Raw genomic sequence first — 25,153 nt, forward strand, 5'->3', positions numbered from 1 at the left:
AAATGTTTGGTATAATTCACTAGTGAAACCATCCAAGCATGGAGTTTTCTTTGTGGTAAAGAAACTCAAATTCAATTTCCTCAATAGATATTGGGTTGTATAGATTATCTACTTCTTTTTGAGTGAGTTTTGGTAGATTCTGTCTTTCAAGGAATCTGTGCATTTCACTAAGTTGTCGAATTTATGGGCATAAAGCTGTTTATCATATTCCTTTATTATTTGTTTAATAGCTGTATGATCAGTAGTGACATTCCTTCTCTCATTCCTGATGTAGTAATCTGTTTCTTCTCTTTTTTCTTCATCAGTCTGACTAGAGATTTATCAATTTTATTTATCTTCTCCAAGAGCCCGCTTTTGCTTTCATTTATATCCTCTATTGTTTGTTTTCTATTTCATTGCTTTCCATTATGTTATTATTTTCTTCTTTTTTTTTTTTTTTTTGCTTATTTTGGGCTTCATTTGCTCTTCTGTTTCAGTTTAAGATGAAAGCTGAGGTCACTGATATAATGTTTCATTCTTAATTTCATTAAATTCAAAATACTTTCTAATTTCCCTTATGATTTCTTCTTACAGCCATGGGTGATTTATAAGTATGTTACTTACTTTCCAAATATTTAGAGATTTTACAGGTATGTGTTTCTAACTTCTAATTTAATTCCACTGTGGTCAGAGAACAAAATTTGTATAATTTGAAACCTTTTAAATTACTTGTTTTATGTTCCAGAATATGGTCTTTCCTGGTAAATGCAGACTTGAAAAGAATGTGAATTCTGTTGTTTTAGGTGGAGTGTTCTATAAACGTCAATCTGGTCAAGTTGAAAGTCTTGTATATCCTTATTAATTTTCTTTCTACTAGTTTTGTCAATTAATGAGAGGATTGTTTGAGTTCCAACTATAACTGTGGATTTGTTTATTTCTCTTTGAAGTTCTACCAGTTTTTGCTTAATGTATTTTGAAGCTCCATTATATGGTAATATAATATATATAATATTATATTATATAATAGAATATAGTTCAGGATTGCCATGTCTTCTTGATCAATTAACTCCCTTATCAATATAAAATGGCCCTCTTTATTCGTGATGTGATAGAGTTCTAAGATGGCACCTTGATTCCTGTCCCAGGTGTACATGCCCTGAATAATACTCTCCCCTTGAGGGTGAATATGATGGGATATCACTTCTCTCAATTATGTTACATTATATAACAAAAGGGATTTTGCAAGTTGTCCTACAGCTCACTGATCCTCTGTTCATGTCTTTCCTCTAGCTTAACACATGGATTAGAATTATAACTATAGTTATAATGTCTTCATCTACTAATTCTATCATCTATATCATTTTTGGATTAGTTTCAACTGTTTGTTTTTTTTCCTTTTCATTATGGGTTGTATTTTCCTGATTCTTTGAATGCCTGGTAATTTTTTATTGGATGCCAGGCCTTGTGAATTTTTATCTTAGATATTTTGTATTCCTATAAATATTTTGGGGCTTCATTATGAGATATAGTTAAGTTACTTGGAAAGTCTGATCCTTTCAGGCCTTGCTTTTATGCTTTGTTTGGAGAATCAAAACTAGTTTTTAGCCTAGGGCTTATTCATTCCATAGATGAAGCAAAACTCTTTTGAGTATTCTACCCAATGCCATTTGAATTATAAGGTTTTCCACTCTGCTGGTGGGGAGAGAAAGTATTCTTGGCCTTGTATACATCCCAGGGAACGTTTGTAACTTCTATGAGTGGTCCTTGTTCTGGCTTCACAAGCATGCCTTGACCAAATACTCAGCTAAACATTTGAGAATAATCCTCTGAAGGTTCTTAGAGTTCTTTAAGGAACTGTATCCTCCTCTGGCATTCTGCCCTGCAAGCTCTAGCTAGAGCTTTGGGTCTCCCCAAACTCCCAGCTCCATCTCTATCTCTGCTGGTATCTACATGGTTTTCCCCTCCCTAAGCTGTGCAGGAAGTTAGCAAGGGCTCACCTTGTTTGTTTCTCAGGGATCACTGTCTTTCACTGCCTGGTTAACAATATTCTGCAAACCATTGTTTCATATATTTTGCATTATTTCTTTAGTTCTTTCTGATGTGAAGGCAAATCTAATGCCTGTTAATCCATCTTGGCAGGAAGTGGAATTTCAAGAGTTCTATTTTGGCCATGTTAAATTTAAGATGTCTATTGGCATCCAAGTGGAAATCAAGGAAGCAGTTCGATTACAAGTCCAGAGCTCAAGAAGATACCAGGGATTCAGATATGCATTTATGAGAAATCAGAGTACAGATAGAATTTAAAGCTATCAAACTGAATGAGATCATTTAAGAAAGGGGTTGGCAAACTATGGCTCACGGACCAAACCTAGCCCCATCAGAGTTTACTTCTATAAGTAAAATTTTTATAAGTAAAGTTCACTGAAACACAACCGTGCCCATTCGTTTTCATACTGTCTAAGGCTGATTTTGCACTATAACAGCAAAGTTGAGCAGCTGCAACAGAGACAAGTGGCCCGAAAAGCCTAAAATATTTTACTATCTGGCTCTTTATAAGGAAAGATTGCCAGCCTGGATCTATGGAATGAATGTAGATAGAGAACACCAGTGGATTAAATTCTGGAGCACTCCTAAATTTTGAAATCAAACATTAAGTACTGAAGCAGGAAAAGAACAGAGTCTCAAATTTTTCCAGGGTGAAATGAAAAAAAGTATATGAAGAAGGGAGTTTCAACTGTGTCAAATGATGCTGAGAGGCTAAGTATCATGAGGACTAATAAGTGACCAGTGTTTAGCAAATGGCCACTTTTGCAGTTTTAGTGAAGTGGCAGTCACGGTGGGGAGAGTTGAAAGCCAACTAAAGAAGGTTGAGAAAAGAACATGAGGTGAAAAAGCAGACACAATGAATTAGGCTTTTTGAGGACTTTTGCTAAAAAGGGGGGAGAAAAGAAATGTGAAAATGTGAAGAAGATGTGCAGTTTAGGAAGGAGTTTTAAAAATAGGAAATATTATGGCACATTTTTATGTTGATGAATATGAATCTAGAAAAGAAGCAAAACTGATGATGAGGTATAGGAGGCAGATGCAAAGAGAGACTGAAGGAATAGGGGAGGAAATGGGACAAGGGGAGCCAAGAGATGTTCCAGCTGAAGCAAGTGGAATGCCACTGTCTTTTTTTCCCCTTGAGTTATTGGCTGGGTTGGCTGGGTGGCTGCTGTAGCTGTGGTAGGAACAGAAAAGTATTTTCAGGATTTTTATAGTATATATTTCACAGAGAAACACTTGGAGAAATGATGAGATTTATACTTAATACCAAAAGGTTTGCATAATCCATAATAAAGCTAACTATGTCCTTATGGTACATAAGTTATAATATAACTGGTAATACAGTGCTATTAGGACCAGAGTTCAGCTACATTAATAAGTTGGAAAAAACTCAGACTGCCTAAGAACTAAAATAATCATTCCTAAGACTATTTTAGTAGGAAATGTTTCAAGGTTTCTAAAAATAAGTTTTCAGAAAACTTTTGGAACTCAGCTTAGTTTTAAGTTAAGGATGGTGAACTCACCAATCGTCATCAGCTAAGAGCCTCAGAGCTTCTGTCAGTGCTAATTCTGGTTTGGAAAATGGCCGTAGTTCTGATGAATCCATTATTTCTGGACTATGAGTGACAGAAGGCATCCTTTCTTTATACTGTGGAATGGCTCCAGGAGATGCTTCATCTAAAACAAAGAAACATACTAAATAAAGCATCGAATAACTCTGATACAAAGGGGCACAAATAATATTCTGACCATAGACTCTATGAATATTTCTTATAGAAACTAGTAACTATTAGTTTAGTCTCCAACAAAATTGTAATACCTGGATACCAAAGCTATTTAAAACTATACTTTTTATATACAAAATTATTAAATTACATTTACTGTAAGTATATAAGTGGTTTTTCAGTCATGAGTCATATAACAAAGTCTAGCTTTAAGAGCTAAAAGTCAGTAAGAAGCATATGATCCCATTTTGTAAAAACATGTGGATATATACCTGTTTTACTGTACAACCGATAACAGAAATGAAGCTTTGTGACAACTGTATATAAATTACCAATTTTTGCTATTGTTATTGAATTAATGGTATACTAAAAATCCTAAGACCATGTGTAGTAATGTGGTCGATGTATCTTCCATAATCAAACATTTACTTTCCATTTTCCAGATGTAAGGCATTGCCCTAGATATTGGGGAAACAAATCATCTGAGCGCTCAGGGTAATACCTTGAGGGCACTGCATAATGTAAGACACATGCAGTGAAGGTGTTAGAACGGAATAGACCAAAAAGGTAAAATAGAATGTGTAATGATTTTTGTAAATGGGTAAAGATTAGTTATTTTTTCATGTTAAGATATATATATATATATATATATATTTTTTTTTTTTTTTTTTTTTTTTTTTTTTTTGCCGTACGCGGGCCTCTCACTGTTGTGGCCTCTCCCGTTGCAGAGCACAGGCTCCGGATGCGCAGACCCAGCGGCCATGGCTCATGGGCCCAGCTGCTCTGCGGCATGTGGGATCTTCCGGGACCAGGGCACAAACCCGTGTCCCCTGCATCAGCGGGCGGACTCCCAACCACTGCGCCACCAGGGAAGCCCCGTTAAGAGATATTTTTAAAAAGGTAATATTAAGCACTAGAAAACGACTATAATAAAAGTATTTATCAACCATGCTGTTCTTAAGAAAATGTTACATGAAACACAAGATACACAAATATAACAAATTACACTTGATGCTGTATATTAATTACATATTCAGATGCAATTAAAATCCAAAGGCAACAAGATATTAATGATATTAGTTAACATTTATTAAATACTTTGTGTTAGATGTTGTGATAAAGGCTTTACAAACTTTACTACATTTATTTCTCTCAACGAAGGTGATGGATATTCTCATTATGTCTAATTAGCAACCGAGAAAATAACTGAGTTTTACAGAGGCTAAGAAATGTATTCAAGGTCCCAATGCTAATGAGTGGCAAAGGCAGGATTTTCATCTAGGTCTGCTATCACCCTAGATTTTATACAAAGAGGTCTAAGACAGAATCCCTGCTTTCCAAACTTTATCACATACCTGATGAGAAGAGACATGCAAAAAGATGAATATGGTATTCTGGATTACTGTAGTGATAAATTTGTACCAGTTTTTGTTAGAGTAAATCACATATGAAGAAAATTATATGACAATTAATGAATATGATAAATAGACATCATTAATTTTTTTTGATGATTCAGATGCACCCTCATTAGGTTTCATATTTAAAACTGACGTGTATTTAAAAAAAAAAACCCAAAAACTCAACTTTGGAATTTTACAATCCAGAAAGAATAGCAAATACAAAATAGCACTACTAACCGTCATTTATTGACATCTTGCCTGCATTGTGCTAAGTGCTTCACTTACATTATCCCATTTGATTCATTCAACAACCCTATGTGATGGTTACTATTATTCCTACATTACAGGTGAAGAAACTGTTGCTAAAGTTTTAAGGATTCCCTCTCTATATATACTCCACCTCCATTCTCATGAGAGAATAATTCATTAGGAAGAGATGCAGATAAACACCAAGTTATCAACCTTGGGGTTATACCACTATTTCTACTGTTTTTACCTGAAAAAAGTGAAAAAAAAAAAAGAACAAATACTACTCTGGAAAAGGAGGTGTACAGAGTATCAATCTAAAACAGTGCTGACCAAACTAAGGTTTTTTTGTTTAAACGTCCCCTCCTGAAGCCTGATACTTTTATAAGATACAACAAAAGTGTTGTGGCAAGTCTCTAAAAGGTTACTCTCACTTTTTGTAGTTATCTTGTAAGCATATTCTTCTGTTCAAAACATAAGCATGATTTCAAGGAAGAACTCTCCTTATACTGCTTAGAAATAAAATCTGCAAAGCCTATATTATAGGCAAGAAAAATCACAAAATTAGTTGATGTCTCTAGCACGAATGAATATGAAACAATTTATGTTTTGCTACTCTTTGTATTATTTGCTACTATTTGTACTTCTATTCCTACTGTTAACTACTGACTTAGGTAAGAAGTTTTGTGGGTTTTTCTCCCCCTAGATTCTATGACAGTAATAATTAGTGAAACTATTTAAGAATGCTGAAAATAGGCTTAAATGTCACAAATGCCTAGATTTAACTGGTACTCAGGGCCGTGTTTAACCAGTAATTTTACAGGCCAACACCTCTCATCAGGCATACTCTCAATAATTACTAACTTTGAGGATACAGAATTTTTAAAACGTTTTCTACACTTCCTGCATTATTAAAAGAAATACAAGCTAGGAAGTATTGCAAACATTCATCTAGTTCAATTTTCTTTTATCTTTGGGAGAGGTTAAGTATGTTGTCTAAGATCACATTTATAAATTTACATTTTCTATACTTCTTGGGTTTTTTGTTCACACCTAGACTTCAGATCCAACATCAATTTAAGAATGTTTGTTATAGTTCATACAGTTTATTCCTTAGAAAAAAAATGATAACAAAAATAATAAGCAGTAATTTTTAATGTTTATTATAGTTCACACAATTTTTCATTTCAATTTCTGATTTTCCTAGCTGCTACTATACCTAAGACCTATTCAATATTTTTAAAAATAGCACAGGAAACATGGAGCTTAATCTTGACCAGGTATAGAACCTATTAAGTACACAATGACTAGCTGAATAAATGATAAATGCAATGATTTTTTTTATCATGATCTAATAAACCAGCTTCACAATCTCAGTTACCTTAGCTATAAAATGGAATACTACCCTCAGTGAAACAAGAATATTTTCAGAAAACAAAGACGAGATCTTTGAGATAATCTGGACCTTTCAGATAGTTTAGATATTTTACATGGCCAGAAAATAGAGGCCTGTTTTCAGGTCACAAAGCTAATTAAAAGGCAGAACTAATACTAAAGAAGCCAGGTCTGTCTACTGACTCCTACTGGTTTAGTGTTCTTTCCATCACAAAATGCATTGAACCACATGTGGTCTCTTCAACTTAAATAAGCATTTGTGACATTACTCCCTATATTTAAACATATCTTACCTGAATCTGAAAACACTAAAGATGGTGACCTTTTTAAACTGGCCTCTTTTTTTCAATGGAGGGCTGAAGGCAATGTTTTCTAAAGGAGAACTTTCATTTTTTTGATATTCCCACCTCATCCCCCAAAATATTTAAGTCTAGAAGGGAGAAAAACAATCAATCAGCTTCCTTTTTATAAGAAACAATATTTATTACAATGGTTAGAAGTTACTGGGTCTTTCAAATTTCAGTGTTGTAGTTCAACATATTCCACTATTAGCCATACATCAACCTCAGTTAAACTAGAGTACATTAGTTTTAGAATATTACGAGTTAAATAAAACCACAGCAAATGTTAAATTCCACTTACTTTCAGATGCCATTTTCTCAGTTCCTGTATGTTTCATTCGTTCCCAAGGACTCTTTTCACAATCTTTAATGTCAAAAAGTTCTTTTTCCTCTTTTCTCTTTTGTCTCATGTTGTCATAAGTAGATTTTGAAATAGAAACTTTAATCTGCAGGAAAAAGTTGAAATATCTGAAATCATTCAGGGAGTTTGACATTTAAAATAACTATCTTCATCTTAGACAACTGTAAGCTATACAAAATAAACTATACATTTCTTAGTCCTTATTTCAGTAATTCTAAAACTGAATAGAATTACCTAGTGCAAATCTCCAACTAAATTTGTGCCTGAAGATACTAGTTTGTTACTCCCTGAGGATATCCTAGGAAATTGTTGAATATATACATACACATACATATATGTATATAAAGTACATGTAGAGTATCAAGTACACTAGATACTTTACACCAGAATGACAACATATTTGGTGGGAAAGCAGAATAATCTATCATTTAAATGATTAAAGTTCAGGAATTTCAATTACACTGAGATTTAAAAAATTTTAATCAAAACACTTTCACTACCCCAAATTTGATATACACAAAACAATGATGCATCATTGAATTTATCCTAATAATTAGTAAATAACCTTACATCTTTTTCATTATCAACATCAACACATGATGGAATACTCTGCTGGACTGCTCTTCCATAAATCCCTGATGGTGGTTCAGTACTTTTAACTGAAAGCGTATCCCCATTTTCCACAGAAAATATCACTGATTGGCTGCAGGTTGCTGGTGCTGGGACTGGACTTCCAAATACCCCTGAAAGCAACCATCAAACTGTCATTAAGTATTTATGTGATGTTACTCTGGACAGCAAAGTTTTAAGACAAGGCTCTTTTCTTCAAGAAGTATATGATATAGTTAATAAGAAAAACATGTTAAATAATCACAAAATATAAAAACACTCTAACAGGATGATAATATAAGAGGTACCACAAGACATTTCATGATAATATCAAATGAGAACACCATATTTTAAGTTCTGAGCTCACAAGAAAGAAAGGTTGGGTGAGCTGGGGGTTTAAGATGGTTTCAAAGAGCAAGGATTTGAGCTGGGATTAGAAGACACAAAGAATTTGGATAGACAAGTGAGGAAGGAGGGGAGGACGTCCTATGAGATGGGATGCTCGTAAGCAGAGCTGAACAAGTAGAAAGCATGTATGTGGAGTGAATAAGTTTTGCTGGGCACAAGGCAAATAGAGGAAAAACAGAAAATAAGTTTACAAGGGTAGGTTGGAGCCAATCTGAGGAGGGACTTTTATTTTTTATCATATATTTCTTTTAAAAATTTATTTATTTAATGTATTTATTTTTGGCTGCGTTGGGTCTTTGTTGCTGCGTGTGGTCTTTCTCTAGTTGCGGCGAGCGGGGGCTACGCTTTATTTATTTATTTTTTTAAAGAAGATGTTGGGGGTAAGAATTTATTAATTTATTTTATTTATTTTTGCTGCGTTGGGTCTTTGTTTCTGTGCGAGGCCTTTCTCTAGTTGTGGCAAGCAGGGGACACTCTTCATCATGGCGTGTGGGCCTCTCACTATCGCGGCCTCTCCTGTTTCGCAGCACAGGCTCCAGACACGGAGGCTCAGTAGTTGTGGCTCACGGGCCTAGTTGCTCTGCGGCATGTGGGATCCTCCCAGACCAGGGCTCGAACCCGTGTCCCCTGCATTAGCAGGCAGATTCTCAACTACTGTGCCACCAGGGAAGCCCAAGCGGGGGCTAATCTTCATTGCGGTGTGTGGGCTTCTCATTGCGGTGGCTTCTCTTGCTGCGGAGAACGGGCTCTAGGCGTGCGGGCTTCAGTAGTTGTGGCACACGGGCCCAGTAGTTGTGGCTCATGGGCTCTAGAGCACAAGCTCAGTAGTTGTGGTGCATGGGTTTAGTTGCTCTGCAGCATGCGGGATCTTCCCGGACCAGGGCTTGAACCCGTGTCCCCTGCGTTGGCAGGTGGATTCTTAACCACTGTGCCACCAGGGAAGCCCTGAGGGGGGTCTTAAATTAACTTAACAAGACTCTATCAAGCAAAGAAGTTAGGAAAGCTTTCTGAGCATTTCATTCTGTTTACCAAAAATAAGATGTACACCCTCAATGTCTATCATCATATTCTAGTTTTTCAACTAGAATTGAAATTAAAATTAAACTAAAATTAAATTAAAATTTAAATTAAATTTTAACTTAAATTAATTTTAATTTAATTTAAAAATTAAATTTAATTAAAAATTAAAAAGCAATCTAGTTGCATTGTGTTAATGAACTTGATGGGGAAATCCTTTCACAATGTATATGGATATCAAATCATCACACTGTACACTTTAAATATCTTACAATTTTATTTGTCAATTATACCTCAATAAAGTTGGGGGAAAAAAACACTATTTTAAAAGGATATTTGCAAATATGTTGTTCAAAGGTTTCCTAACTCCCCTAAAATATATAAGAGATATTAAGATTTGTCTAGTTTTTGCATGGGAGACAATACAATTATATTAATTTATATTGATGACAAAGTCAATCAATAAGGACTACTATTTGAATTTAAACTGAGGTAAAATGGTCTAAGCTATCCTAAAAGTGTCTTAGAAGTACCTAAACTCCACCTGTCACATAACACATCTCTGAAAATTACTGACATGAATTTATCATTTCATTAGAGGATACAAATGTCATGTTACGTTTTCACTTTTAATTCTTTAAATTTAACAATTTTTAAAAAGAAAGTTCTACTCAACACCTGAATCACACTCTTCTCTATTCTTTATTGATATGCTTTGCTTATATGTGAAGAACATATTCAATTAAAAGCTAAAAAACTTTGAAATACCTTTTCCAACAACTACTACTGAGTCTTCTGATAAGGTATTTGTAGACATAAAGTCGAAACTGGAAATTTGGTGGAAATTTGATGATGACCCTGTAAATCCTAAAGAAACAAAAAAACCCACATTAAAAAGTACATATTTATATAGAATTTTAGGATATCATAACACAGTCTTTTAAAACTGAAAACTAACTTCATACAAAGAATTTACAACTTATATATTTATGCATGTTCATTAACTCAGTAAATATTTATAATTAGAATACCTGGTTTGTCCATTGTATATTCTTGCCTCCTTTGTCATAGATTGACTGTAGGTGTGTGGGTTTACTTCTGAGCTCTCTATTCTGTTCCATTGATCTATATGTCTGTCTTTGTGCAAATACCATACTGTTTTGATTACTGTAGCGCTGCAGTATTGTTTGAAGTCTCGAAGGGATATGCCTCCAGCTTCGTTCTTTTTTCCTCAGGATTGCTTTGGCAATTCTGGGTGTTTTGTGGTTCCATATAAATTTTAGTATTATTGTTCTAGTTCTGTGAAAAATGTCATGCGTATTTTGATAGGGATCACATTAAATCTGTATAGTTTGCTTTGGGTAGTATGGACTTTTAAACAACATTAACTCTTCCAATCCAAGAGCACGGGATAGCTTTCCATTTCTTAAAATCATCATCAATTTCCTTTATCAATGTTTTAGAGTCTTCGGCATATAGGTCTTTCACTCATTTCATTTCTTCATTTTGCCACACCATGAGGCATGTGGAATCTTAGTTCCCCTCCCCCAGGGGTCGAATGCATGCTCCCTGCATTGGGAGTGCGGAGTCTTAACCACTGAACCACCAGGGAAGTCCAGTATTTTTTTTTTGACGTGATTTTAAATGGGATTTTTTTTAACCTTCTCTTTCTGATATTTCATTGTTAGTGTAAAGAAATGTAACAGATTTCTGTATCTTAATCTTGTATCCTGCTACCTTGCTGAATTCATCTATTAGTTCTAATAATTTTTGTGTGGAGTCTTTAGGGGTCTCTATATACAGTATCATGTCATTTGCCAATAGGGACAGTTTTACCACCTCCCTTCTGATTTGGATACCTTTTGTTTCTTTTTCTTGTCTGATTGCTTCCAATACTATGATCAATAGAAGTGGTGAGAGCAGGTATCCTTGTCTTATTCCTGAATTTAGTAGGAAGGCTTTTCACCATTGAGTATTATGTTGGCTGTGGGTTTGCTGTAAATGGCTTTTGAGATATGTTCCCTCTATACCCGCTTGGGTGAGAGTTTTTACCATGGATGGATGTTGAATTTTATCAAATGCTTTTTCTGCATCTATTGAGATGATCATATGGCTTCCTGTTGATGTAGTATTGATATATCACATTGATTGATTTATTATGATGAACCATCCTTGTGACCCTAAAATTAATCTAACTTGATTGTGATGTATGATCCTTTTTACATATTGTTGGATTCAGTTTGCTAATATTTTGGAAAGTTTTTTTTTTTGATTGCTTGATTGATTTGGCTGCATTGGGTCTTAGTTGTGGCACGCAGGATCTTCGCTGCAGCACACGGGATCTTTCATTGCGGCACGCGGGCTCTAGAGTGGGCAGGCTCAGTAGCTGCGGTGCAAAGGCTCTCTAGTTGTGGCGCACGGGCTCCAGAGTGCGCGGGCTCAGTAGTTGCGGCACGCAGGCTCTCTAGTTGTGGCACATGGGCTCTAGAGCGTGTGGGCTCAGTAGCTGCAGTGCACGGGCTTAGCTGCCCCGCGGCATGTGGGATCTTAGTTCCCCGACCAGGGATTGAACCCACGTCCCCTGCATTAGAAGGTGGATTCTTAACCACTGGACCAAATCAAAAAATATTTGCTAATATTTTGTTGAGGATTTGTACATCTATGTTTATGAAACATATTGGTCTGTAATTTTCTTTCTTTTTTCTTTTCTTAATGTCTTTGTCTGGTTTGGGTATCAGGGTGATGGTGGCTTCATAGAATGAATCAGGGAGTGCTCCCTCCTCTTCAACCGTTTGGAATAGTTTGAGAAGGATAGGTGTAAGGTCTCGTATGTTTGGTAGAATTTCCCAGTGAAGCTGTATGGTCCAAGATTTTTGCTTGCAGAGAGCTTTTTAAATTACAGATTCTATTTCACTTCTAGTGGTCAGTCTGTTCAAAATACATTTCTTCTTGACTAAATTTTGGCAGGCTGTATATTTCTAAAAATTTGTCCAATTTGTTGGCATATAACTCTTCATAGTATTCTCTCATGATTTTTTGTTTTTCTGTGGTATCAGTTGTTATTTCTCTGTACTTTCTTATGTTTTTTTGGGGTCCTCTCTCTTTTCTTCTTGGTGAGCCTGGCTAGAGGTCTGTCAATTTTGTTTATCTTAAAAACAAACAAACAAACAAAAAACAGCTCTTGGTTTTATTGATCTTCTCTCTTTTAATTTTTTTTGATCTCTATTTATTTCCTCTCTGATATTTATTTATTTCCTTCCTTCTGCTGGCTTTGGGTTTTGTTTGTCCTTCTTCTTCTAGTTCTTTTAGGTGGTAGGTTAGGTTGTTTGAGATTTTTCTTGTTTCTTGAGGAATGTCTGTATCGCTATAAACTTCCCTCTTAGAAATGCTTTTGCTGCATCCCATAGATTTTGTAAAGTTGTAGTTTCATTGTCGCTTGTCTTGAGGTATTTTCTGATTTCCTCCTTGTTTTCATTATTTACCCACTGGTTTTTTACTACCATGTTGCTTAGTATCCAGGTGATGGGCTTTTTTCTTATTTTTGTTTCTGTGGCTGATTTCTACAGTTTCATACCATTGTGGTTAGAAAAGATGCTTGAAATAATTTCTATCCTCCTAAATTTGTTGAGGCTTGTTTGGTGACCTAGTATGTCATCTATTGCAGAGAATGTTCCATGGGCACTTGAAAAGAATGTGTATTCTGGGTTTTTTCAATGTAGTGTCCTATAGATATCAATTAAGTCCAACTGGTCTATTGTATCACTTAGGATCTCTGTTCCTTTATTGACTTTCTGTCTGGAAGATCTGTCCATTGATGTCAGTGAGGTGTTAAAGTCTCCTAGTATTATTGTATTCCTGTCAGTTTCTCTCTTCATGTCTGTTAGTATTTGTTTTATATAGTGTATTTAGGTGCTCCTATACTGAGTGCATATATGGTAATGAGAGTAATATCCTCTTCTTGTATTGATCCTTTTATCATGATATAATGTCCTTCTTTGTCTTTCTTTATGAACTTTGTTTTAAAGTCTATTTTGTCTTTAGAAAATGGACTTGAGGACATGGGGTGGGCGGGCAAACCTGGGGTGAATTGAGAATAGCATCGACATACATACACTACTGAATGTAAAATAGTTGGCTGGTGGAAAGCAGCAGCATAGTACAGGAAGATCAGCTCGGTGCTATGCGGTGACCTAGAGGGGTGGGATAGGGAGGATGTGAGGGAGGCTCATGAGGGAGGGGATATGGGGACATGTGTATGCATATGGCTGACTTGCTTTGTTGTGCAACAAAAACTAACACAGTATTGTGAAGAAATTATACTCCAACAAAGATTTATTAAAAAAAGAAAAAAAGTCTATTTTGTCTGATATGAGTATTGTTACTCCCACTTTCTTGTTATTTCCATTTGCATAAAATATCTTTTTCCATCCCCTCACTTTCAGTCTGTATGCATTCTTTGCCCTAACGTGAGTCTCTTGTAGGCAGCATATTGCAGGTTCTTGTTTTTTTATCCAATCTGCCATTCAGTGTTTTTTTTTTTTGGTTTTTTGTATTTTTTTTTTGCAGTACGCGGGCCTCTTACTGTTGTGGCCTTTCCCGTTGCGAAGCAGAGGCTCCGGACGCACAGGCTCAGCGGCCATGGCTCACAGGCCCAGCCACTCCGCGGCATGTGGGATCTTCCGGGACCGGGGCACGAACCCGTGTCCCCTGCATTGGCAGGCAGACTCTCAACCACTGTGCCACCAGGGAAGCCCCCATTCAGTGTCTTTTGATCAGAGTATTTACTCCATTGATTATTAATAGGTATGTATTTATTGCCATTTTAAACCTTGTTTCCCAGTTGATTCTGTAGTTCTTCTTTGTTCATTTCTTCCTTTTGTTTTTACTTTTGTGGTTTGATGATTGTGTATTATGTTGGAGTTCCTTTCTTTATGGTTTTTGTGAATCTATGTACGTTTTTGATTTGTGTGATAAATTTGCTGGGTAGAGTATCCTAGGTTGTAGGTTTTTCCCTTTCAGGACTTTGAATATATCATACCACTCCCTTGTGGACTGCAAAGTTTCTGCAGAGAAATCAGCTGATAGCCTTATGGAGGTTCCCTTGTAACTGACTCTTTGACTCTTTGTTTTTCTCTTGCTGTCTTTAGAATCCTCTCCTTAACTTTTTCCATGTTAATTATGATATGTCTTGGTGTGGGTGCTTGGATTCATCTTCTTTGGGACCCTCTGTGTTTCCTGTACCTGGATATCTGTTTCCTTCTCTATGTTTGAGAAGTTCTCAGTCTCTTCAGCAAGTGGTGTTGGAAAAGCTGGACAGCTACATGTAAATTAATGAAATTAGAACACTACCTCACACCATATTCAAAAATAAACCCATAAAGACCTAAATGTAAGACATGACACCATAAAACTTCTAGAACAGTACATAGGCAAAACATTCTCAAACATAAATTGTACTAATATTTTCTTAGATCAGTCTCCCAAGGCAAAAGAAATAAAAACAAAAATAAACAAATGGAACCTAATCAAACTTAAAAGCTTTTGCATAGCAAAGGAAACCATAAAGAAGATGAAAAGACAACCTAGGGAATCAGAGGAAATATTTGCAATTGATGTGACCAACAAGGGTTAATATCCAAAATATACAAATAGCTCATAAAATTCAGTATCAGAAAAACAAACTCAAAAAATGGGCAGAAGACCTAAACAGACATGTCTCCAAAGAAGACATACAGATGGCCAACGGGCATATGAAAAGATGCTCAACATTGCTAAGTATTAGAGAAATGCAAATCAAAATCACAACGAGGTACCAGTCAAAATGGCTACCATCAAAAAGTCTACAAATATTAAATACTGGAGAGGAGGTGGAGAAAAGAGAACCCTTGTACATTGTTGGTGGGACTGTAAATTGGTGCAACCATGATGGAAAACACTATTACATGATCTGGCAATTCTGCTCCTGGGTATATATCCAGAAAAAAATGAAAACACTACTTTGAAAAGATACATGCACCCCAATGTTCACAGCAGCACTATTTACAATAGTCAAGACATGGAAAAAACGCAAGTGCTCATCAACAGATGACTGGTTTAAGAAGATGTGATATATATGTATATATTATATATATATAATATATGTATACATACATACATATATACACATACACAATGGAATATTACTCAGACATAAAAAAGGGTGAAATATTGCCATTTGCAGCAACATGGATTGATCTATAGAATATCATACTATGTAAGTCAGAAAGAGAAAGACAAATATTATATGCTATCACTATATGTGGAATATAAAAAATAATATAAATGAATCCATATACAAAACAGAAACAGACTCACAGACATAGAAAACAAACTTCTGGTTATCAAATGGAAATGGGAGGGAAGGGAGGAATAAACTAGGACTATGGGATTAACATATACACACTACTATACATAAAATAGATAAGCAACAAGGATTTACTTTATAGCACAGGGAACTATATTCAATATCTTGTAATAACCTATAATGGAAAATAATCTGAAATATATATATATAATTGAATCACTTTGCTATATATCTAAAACTAATACAATATTGTAAATCAACTATATTCCAATTAAAAAAAGAAACCTAGTTCAGACTAGGCACTAGAGAGAAAAGAAACCTTGAAACACTTAAGGAGTTTATACATGCCAAGGTTAAGAGTGGGAAAGATGGCACTTCCTTGGTGGTGCAGTGGTTAAGAATCCTCCTACCAATGCAGGGGCCATGGGTTTGAGCCCTAGTCCAGGAAAATCCCACATGCCACAGAGCAACTAAGCCTGTGTGCCACAACTACAGAGCCTGTGCTCTAGAGTCCACGAGCCACAGCTACTGAGCCCACATGCCACAATTACTGAAGCCCGCATGCCTAGAGCTCATGCTCTGCAACAAGAAGCCACTGCAATGAGAAGCCCGTGCACCGCAACGAAGAACAGTCCCCACTTGCCATAACTAGAGAAAGCCCAAGTGCAACAACGTAGACCTGACACAGCCTAAAAAAAAAAAAAAAAAAAAAGAGTGGAAAAGATATACAAGAAAATAATCACCATATGATAATCAACCAACAAAAGGATAACTTTGAAGGAAAGCTTCTAACCCCCAGGAACAGATCAAGTCAATTTTACAGCAATCTGTACTTTCTGAGGTTAACTTCTAGCTCAGTTTGTGATTATTTATTTAATTATCCTCTCTCTCCTACTAGACTGTAAGCTTTATGGGGATAGGACCTATGTCTAGTTTTGATTATCATTCTTTTCCAGAGACTGTTAGTACAGTGCTTGGCACATCGTAGGTGCTCAATAAATGTTAGATGAATGTTATAAGGCAGAAAAAATGGAAAGCAAAATATAATTAATTTAGGGTCAACTGACAGAAACATCAGGTAGCCCCCAAAAGTGTTTGGTGACAAAGAGAAACAAATCTCAGTAAATGGAACAATATGCTCCACAATAGTTCACAAACATAAAATCTATACATAAACTATTACGAGATGATTGATAATTAGACAAATCTCATGAGGAAACACATAAAAAACATATTTAAGTAGTTTAATTTCATTTATGAGAGAGGCTGACATAACACCATTTTTTTTTTACCTTAACAAAACAAAGCTTTATTTTTCAATCATATAATATTCATTCTTGAAACAGGGGAGAGGTTCTGCTCCATATAGTCCTTACTCAAGGACCAGGGTTCATCACCTAGAATATCATAATCATAGTGGCAGGAGGAAGATGGAAAAAGAGAATAATGAACCTGTTCTAAAGCCCTTCTACCCACATGTCACTTCTGATTACGTTTCATTGGTTAAAGAAACTCATGTGATCATCTAACTGCAAAGGGTCAGAGAAGTGTATTCCTGCTGATTAGCCAAAAGGAGAACTGGAAATAATTAATGAGCAGTGATCATAACATCATTTTTAACGTTACTTTTACTTTTTACCCTACAGTTTCTTCTAAGCAAAGAATTACTGAAAGAAATATTGCTCAAATCTCAATTCTAACATATAAAGAAAAAATATGCTTAAAAGATTTTTTGCATATGAACTATCCTTATATAATCTTTTTTGTTGTTATTTCTGTCCCATTCATTCAAACAGAGAAAGAGAAAATATTAACTCATGGAATCTAGTTTGCTAACACTCCAAGCATCCATGTTAATCACATTCTCAAATCATTAATTGGGGCTCCAGGTTAATATGCTAGAAAATGGGCAGGTTCAAAGGGACAACCAGCAGAGCAAAGGAAGAAGAGGTGGTTCTGAGAGCTAATCCTAAAAAAGTCTGAAGTTTCTTATAAAAGGAATCCATTCACGTTTGCCACTCATTGCCAATATTTCTTTTGGAAGTTTTTTTTTATTCCTTTCAGCATTGCACTCAATATTTACTTTAATCTGATTATTTGAGGATGCAAGTTTTGTCTGATTGTGCCCAAGGCCACACTATTAGTTTTGGTTGGCTCGTTACCACTCCATTCATTTAACATGTGGCATGAACACCATTATATACAAAGCATAATAGGGATATGAAGATGACAGTATCTTAACTTTATCTTATACTACTCCAGACCAGAAACATGGGGAAAGCTTCCTAAAGAAATGGCTTTTAACCAGTATTCAAAAAACAGACATGATCTGGACACATTAAGATTAGGAAAGGGCATCAATGCAGACTGTACATACAAACCAAGAAAACTTTTAGTATTAAGAATTTTAGAGCACTGGGCATGAAAAGTAGTGAGAGGTAATGCAAGAAAGGTAATCTGAGGCAAGATTATTAAGGGTCTCAAAAATTATGCTACAGAGTAGGAAATTTATTCTGTGAAAACCACTCAAGGTTTTGAGTATGGAAGAGATGATGACTGTACCTTAGAAAGATAATTCTGGAAGAGCACGTAGCCTTAATTAAAAAGAACTGAAAATAAGTGACAAAATGTCTTATCACAAGGCTACTGTAATTATCCAAGGAAGAAGTAATGAAAGCCCAAATTAAACTGAAAAGAATTGGTAAGATTGGTCACTGCCTGAACTTGGAGGATAAGGAGAAGTAGAAAAGATGACTGTAGGGCTTCCCTGGTGGCGCAGTGGTTGGGAGTCTGCCTGCCGATGCAGGGGACGCGGGCTCGTGCCCCAGTCCGGGAGGATCTCGGATGCCGTGGAGTGGCTGGGCCCGTGAGCCATGGCCGCTGAGCCTGTGCGTCCGGAGCCTGTGCTCCGCAACGGGAGAGGCCACAGCAGTGAGAGGCCCGCATAACACACACACACACACACACAAAAAATGACTGTAAAGTTTTAAGTCTCCGTAACTGGGAAAATGGTAATGCTGCTAATAAAAATAGATAAAAAAGGAGGAGGAGCAGATCCAGAAAGAAAGGTAAGTTTGGTTTTGAACATGTTTATTCTTGTTGGCCAGATAGACCTAGTATATTAGAGTTGGAAGTCTGAGTGTGAAGTAATTTTCTGGAGTAGAATTAACTATTGATCAAAGATACAAATTTTTTTTTTTTTTTTGCAGTACGCAGGCCTCTCACCGTTGTGGCCTCTCCCATTGCAGAGCACAGGCTCCAGACGTGCAGGCTCAGTGGCCATGGCTCATGGGCCCAGCCGCTCTGCGGCATGTGGGATCTTCCCGGACTGGGGCATGAACCCGTGTCCCCTGCATCGGCAGGCGGACTCTCAACCCCTGCGCCACCAGGGAAGCCCAAAGATACAAATATTTTTATGAGTCTGTTGTCCAAAACAAAAAAAGCCACTGGCAGTAAATGAACATATTCAGCAATTATTTAAAAACAATTAAATTATATTACCTTTAGGAAGAAAAGTATTTTTTTTTTTTTTTTTTTTTTTTTTTTGCGGTATGCGGGCCTCTCACTGTTGTGACCTCCCCCGTCGCGGAGCACAGGCTCCGGACGCGCAGGCTCCGGACGCGCAGGCTCAGCGGCCATGGCTCACGGGCCCAGCCGCTCCGCGGCACACGGGATCCTCCCAGACCAGGGCACGAACCCGTATCCCCTGCATCGGCAGGCAGACTCTCAACCACTTGCGCCACCAGGGAGGCCCAAGAAAAGTATTTTTACACTTGATTTTTTTATATAAGAAATAAAATATGTAAGTAAATATGAAAAAACACTGTCATTCTCTTTTGTAAAAACAGTGGACAAATGATCTCTCCTAAAAAGAACAGATACTATGAATTATATTAAGGATTAAATTTTAAGAAATTTACCAAAAAAACTAAAACAAAAAAACAACAAAAAAACACAAAAGGTTTCTAATCAAGTTCCCTCTTACTGAATTTGTGTTAGCTCCATAAAAAATATACATGTCTAAAATGCCTGATTACCTGCACATGTATGACTTAAGGTGATCAGAAACAAGAGAAGTTGACCATATGATAACCAAGATGGCTACACTCAAAAAAATGACAGCTCCTTACATTTACCGGTAGGCCACAATGCTTAAATACAGTTGACTTCTATTTACTCTATTGAAATATTTATACCCTTCAAAATCACTCCCTCTTTGTTTTTTGACCCACCTCCTAGAATAACAAAAATAAAAACAAAAATAAACAAATGGGACCTAATGAAACTTAAAAGCTTTTGCACAGCAAAGAAAACCATAAACAAGACGAAAAGACAACCTTCAGAATGGGAGAAAATATTGGCAAATGAAGCAACTGACAATGGATTAATCTCCAAAAATATACAAACAGCTCATGCAGCTCAATATCAAAAAAACAATAAATGCTGGAGAGGGTGTGGAGAAAAGGGAACCCCTTGCACTGTTGGTGGGAATGTAAATTATACAGCCACTATGGAGAACAGTATGGAGGTTCCTTAAAAAACTAAAAATAGAGCTACCATAAGATCCAGCAATCCCACTCCTGGGCATATATCCGGAGAAAACTATAACTCGAAAAGATACATGCACCCCAGTGTTCACTGCAGCATTATTTACAATAGCCAGGACATGGAAGCAAACTAAATGTCCATCAACAGATGAATGGATAAAGAAGATGTGGTATATATATATATACAATGGAATATACTCAGCCATAAAAAAGGAACGAAATTGAGTTATCTGTAGTGAGGTGGATGGACCTAGAGTCTGTCATACAGAGTGAAGTAAGTCAGAAAGAGAAAAACAAATACCATGTATTAATGCATATATGTGGAATCTAGAAAAATGGTACAGATTAACCTATTTGCAGGGCAGGAATAGACACACAGACGTACAGAATGGACGTGTGGACACAGGGGAGGGAGGAAGGGGTGGTGGGATGAATTGGGAGATTGGGATTGACATATATACACTACCATGTGTAAAACAGATAGCTAGTGGGAACCTGCTATATAGCACAGGGAGCTCAGCTTGGTGCTCTGTGGCGACCTAGATGGGTGGGAGGGAGGTCCAAGAGGAAGGGGATATATGTATACATACAGCTGATTCACTTCATTGTACAGCAGAAACTAACACAACATTGTAAAGCAACTATACCCAAATAGTAAAAAACAACAACAACAAAACAAAATCACTTCCTCTTTACCCTGAGGAAAAAAGTTTAAATGCAGCTGAAATAGGATCTCCGAAAAAAACAGAGCAGTCACAGAAGTGCTGCTTGCTACTAAGTTTAAAAAAAAAAAAAGGAATGTAAATTATTAACAATGGTTAGTGATAACAAAGAAGCTTCCCAGGTTCTACCACAGGGAAATTATATTCCTGTTTCCACAGTTTTACTCCATAGTTACAACCTAAATAGGCACCTGGGAGTCTTTGTTCACATGATTTCTCCGTCGCATTTTAATGGTAAAATGTCTGTATGTGTGTGTATGCGTGTGTGTATCCTGGGGTTAAAGGTCAGCAGGGAAACCCTAGTTTTAACCTCTTGGGTAATAGCTTCCCTGCATTGGCTCCTCAGACTAAAAACCATAAATTAATATGTGAACCTATGTGTTCTCCTATTTTGCAAAATTATTCAAACAACAACACAGCAGCAGAAGGGTAAGAAGAAAAATCTCAAAACTGAGGATCCTCAGTTAGTTTTTCTTTATTGGCATGCTTACAGAGAGACACTGAATCTTAAAAATGAACTTATGAAATTTACTAACCTTTTGTATGCTTATAATGTCTTGGGTGTTCCTTATTTTGTATCTTTAAAACACTAGGTGAAATGTCATGTGACCTATCATCTTCAAAATCACCACATCCAAACCCATAGTTCACACGTTGACCAATTATGCTTACATTGGATGTTGTAATCCCTATAAAATAAGTAAAATACATAAAACATTTATTTGAATGATATAATACCACAGTTACATATCTCTCCTCTAAATCTATCTTGGCTTCTAACCTTTTAAAAAGGTTCAATAACATAATATTAAAAATTATAACATTTCAGTAATTTTTTAAAGTTTTATCTTATTTTAAATTTTTATAATACTTTTTACCTTACTAGCAGATCAGAACATTTATTAGAAGCCATACTATCACGTTTTATAAAAGAAGCTTTAAAATTACAATGACATACAAAATTCAATGTTTGAAAGAGATAATCAAATATATATATTTTTAAAACATGACAGGCATTTAATGTTTAAACGACATTTTACACTTTACAGCAAAACAGAATTTTTTTAAATCTAGAATTTTTAAACTGCTTCCTGAGAGAGGCCTATATTCTCCATTTCTCTCTTTTCTCCCACTCTCATGGTCTGGCTTTGGAGGCAATAAACTATATAGGAAAGGAGCTCAGAATCTGGAATTATGCTTCCTGGCTTTAAATTGCTGACAGAAGCTGGTCAAGACACTTAAGCTTATTTGTAAAATGGGGATAATAGTAGTAGCTCTTCCAGAACCTCTGTGAGGATTGAATGAAGAAAATGTAAAGGGGTTATTAGTTCAGAGACTAGTGTACCATAAATATACAAATGTTATATTCCTAGTTAAAAACAAATCAAACCCTAATGTAGGCCTCCTTTTAATAAATACCTAAAATTTTAATCTACATTTGAATGTTTAAACTGAACACCCTATACTAATACTTTGCAGCTGTTAAAACCACAAAACTACTAAATGGAAAATCCTAGGCAATATATATTTAAGTCACCATCCATTTTTATGTATAGCTGCCATGTAAACCATTAAGTAATAACAATAAAATATAATTTGTTTTTCATACTGTTGAGGGTATTTTAATAAAAACAGGACAGCAGGGAGAGGAGGTGGCTGGTGGCCACTGGGCTAGAGAGTACTGCAGAGTATAGGGCACTAAGTCAGATTCATTGAGAAAGATTTAAAAAATATCTGCTATTAAATGATAGAGACCTTCTGGGAGTAACATGGATACCTTTCTAAATTCTTCTTAATTTTGATAGTTAATTCATAAAGTAAGCCTCATAAAGATATTGGCTTTGGGTGGAAATGCTTTCTACTAATAGTTGATACTAACGTAAAGCTACAGGAAAAAAGTTTGCTACAACAACATTCAGGAAATTCAGCACAATGTGCTATAGTAGGTAGTAGTGGAATCTATGTGGAAATCTTTATTGGAAATGCTGATGTGAAGACAGATGAATTTATAATTTTTACGTAACTATTTTTGTTTTTATCTTCAGGTAGTCCTTATTCTGAGCATTACCATTTTTATGTTTCACTAATTAAACAACAATAAACTTGTAGAAATTACTTGCTTACTGAAAACAAAACAAACCCTATCCCAAATAAACAAAAAATGTAAACCCAAATTGATAAAATCCTGAACCATTAGCAACTTAACATTTTGGAAGCATATTAAATTTAACCAAGAATATCTTACAATAAATACAATAATAGTGTTTCTAAAACTTGATCCTAGAAATATCTAACTTATTTGTTAAAAATGCAGATTTCTAACTCTGAAGATTGATTCAGTAGGTATAAGGTGAGGCCCCAAAACCTATATGTTATATGCATTCCTAGTGATTCCTAGGATTAGGCAAGTTTGAGAAACACTGACTATTAAACAAGTTTGGGAAACACTGAACATCGCATACAGAAGCGTGTATTACTGTAAGACCTATCACTCCACTAAAATTTAAATGACTCACAAGGTTATACAACTAGGGTCAGAGGGAAACTCAAATCTCGGTTTTCTAAATCTACCCTTTTCTAATTCCAAGAATATTCTTCCAAAAGATGGTTCCATTTTTATAAACTAGATACAACCTGGCAACAAAGTCTCTTCAAACTTAAAAAATTATTTGTAAAGTAATAAATAATTTATTAGGATAATCAGCCTTAAAAAAGAATTAAAGAATAAGTTTATGTATTATATTTCTTTGGGTCTTTCCCTTTAGGAGAACAAATACTTACCAAGTGCCCACTATGTACTAGGTACTTTATATATGTTATATACTTAGATCTTCACTACCCTTCTCAAGGTTTACATCATCAGATGAGGCAACTAGTTTCAAAGCAATTAAGTAACTTGCACAGAGCAAGAATATGATTATTAAAATATCAAACTGGGATTCCAGCTGGGGTCTTTCAGACTCCAAAGCAAATATACTATTGCCTTCCTGTGCCTAGTAGAATAACTATCTCTTAGTCTAACACACAAGGTTTGTGGAAGCCAGTATACCAGACACACATAGCTGAGTTGGGCTTTTATAACTATCACAGGCACTTGTTGGCAATCAGGGGTAAATAATCTCTGGGGATCAAGAATCTGAGAGTCCAAAAAAGTAAAATAATTGCAATACCACTATAAAAATGTCAGTGCAAAATGTAATGATATTACAGAAGAGGTAATATCAATTTTATTTGTGAATTGGGAAGGCTTCCCAGAGAAAGCAACTGAGTTGTTTTCACAGCTGAATGGGGTGTGGTGTGGATTTCAGAGTTCATCCAGAAGAAACAGTATGTGCAACTGCAAAGAGATAGGAAATGGTACTGAAGGTAGTCTGATTTAAGTGGATCACAACATACAAAGCAGGAAATGAAAATGAAGCTGGAGATGTCTGCACGGCTCTGATCAAAGAAGAATGCTCTGAATAAATTTAGGCTGGGCAATATAGTCAGTTTTGCATTATGGGAAAGGGATTGTAAGTGGACGAGACTGAAGCTGGAGAGAAATGTTAGGTGGCTAGGTAAAAAATGAGTAAGAGTGATAGTGGGAACTAAAAAGAGATGAAATTAAGATATATTTAGGAGGAAGAAATTTAAAATCTTAGCAAACAGTTAGATACACACACAGCTTTTTAGGAAAGTAATTATAAGGTAAACCTTAAGGTTGTTAGGACTTTCACACTGAGATCATGCAAAAATAAATATCATATCCCAACTTGCTACAATTAATTCATAATTCAATAGTTTTACAAATCATAAAGAAGAACATATAGTTCCCATCCTAAATTGATCAGAATTCAAGTATTTTTCTAATTTATTACTAATACCTGAATCTATTTTCTAAGAACTGCTGTTATAAATTAGTGATTTCCAGGTTAGTTTGCAAAATGCTTAACACAAGATATTTACACTAGTTAAATATTATTTTTAAAAGAAATTGTCTTTTGTGGCCCCTGGTGGTTTCTAAACTATGCTGCAC

The 25,153-nt window shown here is 35.7% G+C and overlaps 1 protein-coding gene across 1 annotated transcript in view; it reads right to left on the minus strand.

The window, feature by feature from the left end:
• The window catches only part of TOGARAM1 (TOG array regulator of axonemal microtubules 1), a 78,006-nt gene that overhangs the window by 18,831 nt on the left and 34,022 nt on the right, over window positions 1–25,153 (minus strand). Inside the window, exons 8-12 of the mRNA XM_060096282.1 lie at window positions 21,675–21,827; window positions 10,295–10,393; window positions 8,063–8,235; window positions 7,433–7,577; window positions 3,549–3,702 (exon numbers count right to left, since the gene is read on the minus strand). Of these exons, the coding sequence (XP_059952265.1) occupies window positions 3,549–3,702; window positions 7,433–7,577; window positions 8,063–8,235; window positions 10,295–10,393; window positions 21,675–21,827 (724 nt within the window). The remainder of the gene's footprint in view (window positions 1–3,548; window positions 3,703–7,432; window positions 7,578–8,062; window positions 8,236–10,294; window positions 10,394–21,674; window positions 21,828–25,153) is intronic.

Source organism: Mesoplodon densirostris, chromosome 4 (assembly GCF_025265405.1).
Source record: "Mesoplodon densirostris isolate mMesDen1 chromosome 4, mMesDen1 primary haplotype, whole genome shotgun sequence".
Lineage (NCBI taxonomy): Eukaryota > Metazoa > Chordata > Mammalia > Artiodactyla > Ziphiidae > Mesoplodon > Mesoplodon densirostris.